Source organism: Lactuca saligna, chromosome 3 (assembly GCF_052625555.1).
Source record: "Lactuca saligna cultivar CGN05327 chromosome 3, ASM5262555v1, whole genome shotgun sequence".
Lineage (NCBI taxonomy): Eukaryota > Viridiplantae > Streptophyta > Magnoliopsida > Asterales > Asteraceae > Lactuca > Lactuca saligna.
In genome coordinates, this window is record NC_136419.1 from 58759356 (window position 1) to 58765277 (window position 5922).

General features: G+C 30.8%; 1 protein-coding gene across 1 annotated transcript; it reads left to right on the plus strand.

Moving 5' to 3' along the window:
- The first annotated feature begins 2832 nt into the window (after nt 1-2832).
- LOC145036656 (uncharacterized) lies at nt 2833-4941 on the plus strand. The gene is made up of 2 exons (XM_078985121.1): nt 2833-4074; nt 4553-4941. Exons 1-2 carry the CDS (start codon nt 3567-3569, stop codon nt 4600-4602), a joined length of 558 nt encoding a protein of 185 aa, XP_078841247.1. The 5' UTR covers nt 2833-3566; the 3' UTR covers nt 4603-4941.
- The last annotated feature ends 981 nt before the right edge of the window (nt 4942-5922 follow it).

Sequence of the window (5922 nt, forward strand, 5' to 3'; positions counted from 1 at the left end):
CTAGTGTAGACAAAAATGCCTAAAAAATGGTACAAAATGCTAATAAAAACTAATAAAAAAGATGCATAAAATGTCATCTAACACATGTCATTAACGACTTGGATAAATGAAGAAAATGATGGTTGGGCTTTTTCTTTCCAGCAACATGGGATTTAGATTCTGAGACAAACTCATATTGGATTTATAAGACCTTCAATAAGGGATTAAGGAAGAAAAAGACAGGAAAACAACGATAAATCGCTAAGAGTGGCCACACTTCGACTAAGTTTTTTTTTGGCACGAACGATCAAAATCAAAACTCAACAATTAATCGTCTCCAACTTAATGGTCCCCTAAGTTATATTCTTTGAGAATTGTTCCTAACGTACAATATGTATCATAAAGCCATGATAGAATTCTAGTACAAACACAATGCACATAACACAAGACATATACCTAATTCCACACATGATGGGCAGTACCAACCACCTTCATTCGCGACCTAAAGCCTACTTCCTACACCCTAAAATCTAATTTAAGTAACTTTTGGATTATATACATATTTAGAAAAACTAGTTGATAATAGATTATAGAAAGCTGATAGCTAGAAGTTGAAAGCAAACTTTTTATTTGTATGAAGTGCCGGATGAAAGTACATGTAAGTTGTTTTTGAGAGGTGTAAACTAACATAATATAATATATAAAAGATATAAGTTAGCCTTTTAAAACTCTAAAAAATGATTTAAAGTAGCTTTTCGATTTGAATTTTTTTTCTTAAACCAAAAACTTTAAACTTGTTCATATGAACCAAACATTTTCTTTAATTCGATTTTTTTTTAAAAAAAAAAACTAAAAACTCTTAAAATCTCTCAAAAGTTTGTTGATGAACACACTATGAATTGTTTTTGTTTAAATAAAAACTAATAGCTTGTATTGCCGAACAATTCATTACGTAATACACTATGAACAATTCACTATGAATTGTTTTTGTTTAAATAACTTTTTATATAATTAATTTTGCTTTTTTATAAAATTAAAAGATAAAAACTCATAAAAAATCATTACGTAATACACCAAAAATATCTTGCTTCAAAATTAAAGTGGCCATTTTGTTCAAATTTATTTTAATATTTTTTTTCTTGATTGTATACATCAAACTACATATGTTCCTCACTCTTCAAAAATATCACGAAAGATTTTTTTTTTCTTCCATATTTGTGATATTAGAGAATGATGCAAATAAATTTTGGATATCAGATGACTTCTTATGATTATCTTTAAGTTTTTCGACAAACGTCTAACGCTAAATAATTATCCGAATATGTAAAGATAAGGTTGAATATAAACATAGTTAAGTGAGAGTTATAAGAAGGCTTATGCTTCACTGAGGGTGACGAATATCTTTAAAGAGGGTTTAAATGTTCAATGAACTAATTTATCATAAAATACTTAATTTGTTGGATAAGAACGTGAAAAAAACAAAGTCTTTGGGCAACCAGGGCCGGTCCAGACGGTGGGCAACCCGGGCGACCGTCCAGGGCCCACGTCTCCAAGGGGTCCAAAATTTATGGTCTATGTAGTATTTATATATAAAAAAATTATTACCTAAATGATTTTTAGGGCCTAAAGTTGGTTCAAACTCAATCTAGCTCAAAAGTTAAACAATTTGACTTGCTTTTTATTGTTAATTGAACGCGTTTACAATGAATAAGAAATGATATTTTTTTTGAAATTTTATTTTATTTGTCTTTAAGAGCCCCTTTTTTTTATTTTCGCCCCGGGCCCCGTATATGTTTGGACCGGCCTTGTGGGCAACCATTGTAAAGTAAACACAATTAAAGGGATATTTTTTTTGTAATTTTTTCTAAACTAAAACATTAGCGGTGAAAGACTTTCTATAAATCACAATCAGATTCTTCATATCAGAAGTCTCTATCAATTTGTATTGCAACTTGAAGACATCTTCCATGACATTATGTTGCCATTTACAAAAAGAAAATGAGTGATGTTACGTAATGCCAACAATTCTTCTATTAATGCATTGCACATTGTTATCAGATAAATCTAAAAGGGATACTCTATAATTATGTCTATAAAGCTGGATTAACCAAAAATGACAAAAATAAGATGCTGTTACTAAGAAAATGACTATTTTTTCAATAATAATTATTAAAAAAACTATATCCTTTATATAATTCCGCAAAAACCTTATTTATTTATTTATTTTTTGTAAAATAACTTCATCATTTCACATCATCTCGACAACTATCATATACCCATTCGCAAAACGAAAATTTCTCAAAATTCATTTTGTCTAATAACATATTCAAAATATGATCATTTTCTTAATAAAATCCACTAATAGTGCATAAATAGTTGGGATAAATTTGTTAGTGCCTTATCTTTTAGCATAATTTTACCAAATTGATGTTTTCCAAAAAAAGTATATAGGCATAAATAATTGGGATTTTATCCATTTCCATCCCAACTAACAGGATAAAAAGTTTTCCACATGTAATGTCAAAATTTACAAAAGAAGTAATACAAAATTAAGTTTATCTATTTTTATTCGAAACCAAAATTTATCTTTCAATAGTCAAAACATTTAATATTTAAATCATCCAATCAATTGTAGTTACTTGTTTAGTTTTCACCCTTGATGTTGTTATAACTTATTTTCGATATAAAAATCAAGTTAAGTTGAAAACTTCTAATTTCTAAACACATTGTCCGAGATGAAAATTGAAAAGTAGTGTTTTTTTTATAATTCGCAGAAATGCAGGGGGTGTCACAGTACTTTTTCAACCTTGTTTTACTCTTCACGCTAAAGACTTTCTTTCCTATATCTGTTTCTCTGTATTTATATCTTCATTTCATTTCTCCCACAAAACCCATCAATCACATACACAAACTGATTACTTTCTCCAATTTTTTACGTGGGATTACAGGTTTTAAAAACATGGCGATGCTTGAGACGTTATTTTTTGGTGTTTAACATTCTTACTCTTATCTCTCGTCGTTTTCATTTATTCCCCCATGGAAGCTTCTTTCTTTTTTTTCGGTGATAATATATAGCGTAGCCTCTTCTTTTCCGGCGAAGAAATCGTCCTTTTCTTGTTGAAATCAGTCTTTAAATCCGGCTGAACTTTTATTCGTTAGTGAAATATCCTGGGTCTCCACTTTTTCCCAGTGATAGCCATGATTCTATGACTTTAACCACTTGGAACCAGGATATTTTGATAATTTATTATACAGGTTATTGTAATATTGTGGATAATCTTTTGAACCCTAAGTTCAGTTATTGGTTATTCTGCAATTAAATTAACCAACTAGCCATTTCATTTTTCCTGAATTAAGTGGTTCCTATCTTAATCATTGACTTATGTTTTCGTTTGATGAAATCATAGCACTTTTGCTTGAATTGGTTCTTTAGTGTTGGTGTTTTTTGGATCATCTGATTATGGGTATAACTATTTTTTGTGAAATCCCCCCTTTCTGATCAGATTTTCATTATTTTTTCTTGATTGATCGATCTTTAATCGAACTCCACCCTTCAAAACTCTTTCGCGTACCACCTGTTTGAAGAAATGTCAATTTCATTGACCCGGTTTTCCTGGTGGTATTGGAGTAATGGGAAGGAAAAAGATCCCGTAATCTCTTCCGATTCAATGAAACTATCTTCTTTAAACAAGAAAGACGCAAAGCTATCATCATCCTCTTCCTCTTCTTCATCAAAAAAGACGAAGAAGAAATGGCAGAGTAGAGAAGAACGGAGGAAAGTAATCGACAAAGAATACGACGTCGTGTTAGTCCCCTCCGATGGTGTTTGTTTATCGGCGTCGGAAGAATCCTCTTATGATTCAGACTGGTCTATTGGGTGGATGGAGCCTCATGCCCCTGATTTTTTCCAGAGTGATGACGACGATGATTCCGATGCTGTTGCAGACAACAGTTTTGCAGTTCTTGTTCCATGTTATAGAAATGATTGCAAAGCTTTCACGACAGAAGAAGTCGCTCAACCTCAACCTCAACATCATAACTCCAGTAATCAGTTCTTGAATGTTCTCACTGCTCTCCCAAATGGTTTCCCTGCTGGTATGACTTGTACTCTATGCATCGTTTATTGTACCTTAATTTCCATGTATAAATCTTATGTTATAATTCTTTTGTCTTGATGTGGCCATTTTGGGAATCTTGTTAAGTGCTCACAACATTTTTATCTCTTTTAGGCTTTTTGGTTTCCTTTATGAAAAGAGTAAAGCACCTGAACACCACACGAAGAATAAAGATAGTAATGATTGTGGTTGATAGATTTAATAAAATCATATTTATCATATTAATGTTTCATAACATGGCAATATCTCGTATTGATAGTAATATTTCGTTTGTTTATTAGAAGTTTGAATTGTTTATTTGTCCACTGATGTTATTGGTACAATTGTGAACCACACAATTCCTTTTATGGATCATGACAAAAAAGTATTTTAGATATTTATTTAGTAATAAATAAGTTTAAACATACTATTCTTTTAATCTGTTGTCTAATTGTTTGTATCTTTTGTTTAATATGCAGAGGGAAATAAGTACATGGAGCAGTGGCTTGCTTCTCTTCAGAATTTCTGAGGGGTAGTTTGGGAAATAAGGAATTTTCTGAGATTGATTCTGAAATGGTGTTTTCTTGCTTAGTTTCTTATTGTCTGTTTGCTTTGTAGGACTTAGCAATAAATAACAAAAAGAAAAGTAAAAAAAAAAAAAAAAAAAGGAATGATTAGAGAAAACGTATTGAATGCTTATGCTGATGGGGTATGTGGTTTATGGTTACCATGGTAATGATGCGAAAGTGAGACGTGATGTTTATTCTTTAATTATTGCACATACATGGATGTTGTATATATGGTTCTATTGTAAATAAACGAATTTCATGGTATGAAATCATGAACCCGATTATGTTTTTGTATGAAATCTTTGTCTATTTTTATTTTTGAGGCAGCATTATAAGATGATTTGTGTATTTTGTCGTATGAGAGTGCATGTGGATGTTTGTGTGGTGGATAAGAGTTGAAAGTTACTTGTCCTTGGTTTGCATATAAGCAATTTGAAGATGAATCCATGAGTAATAATGCAAATTATAAACTATATGTAACCTATCAAAAATATCAAGTAAATTTTTTGTTTCTATATAAGTAAAAATCATTCATTCATTAGAGTAAAAATAATCTCAGAATATCAAGGTAAATCATAAACAACCATTGAGGAATAAATTTTTGGGGATGTAGTGCGATCAAGCTGGATTTTTCATTTTGAATTAGAAGTACCTGAAAATATTTAAACCTTGGAACTATAAGTAGTTTAGTGCATATCCAAAATACTATATATATATATATATATATATATATATATATATATATATATATATATATATATATATATATATATATAACAGCACGTGGCTGTGCCGAGTTCGTATCAACCGAGAGTCCATAATGACTTTGAGCCTAGATTGGCTCTATGTATATAACATACAATCATGCAAGTAATAGTCACATAGACAATTAAACACATACAGACTTATCGGCAAGTGTCACAAAGACACTATCATCCTACAACTATAACCCAGTAGGTCGGCATTGGTGCCTTCGACCCACGATTACAGTGAATAGACCCACTTGTCTCACGAATCAGGTAAACCCAAGGTTGTAGAACTCATTACTTGGTACCTGTTCGACCGACTACCGAGTAGTGAGTACTCGGGGAGTACTCAGATTTGGTAATTCATGTAGAAATATTTTTAGGGAAATTGTATATGTCAAAATTATAAGTTAAAATCATAAATTGATTGAAATGTATAACAAACTTAGATACATGTGAATAAACAAAAACTAAAAAAACACATAATGGTCACATTTCGTGAATAATTACTAAAATTTTAAGATATATATGTAG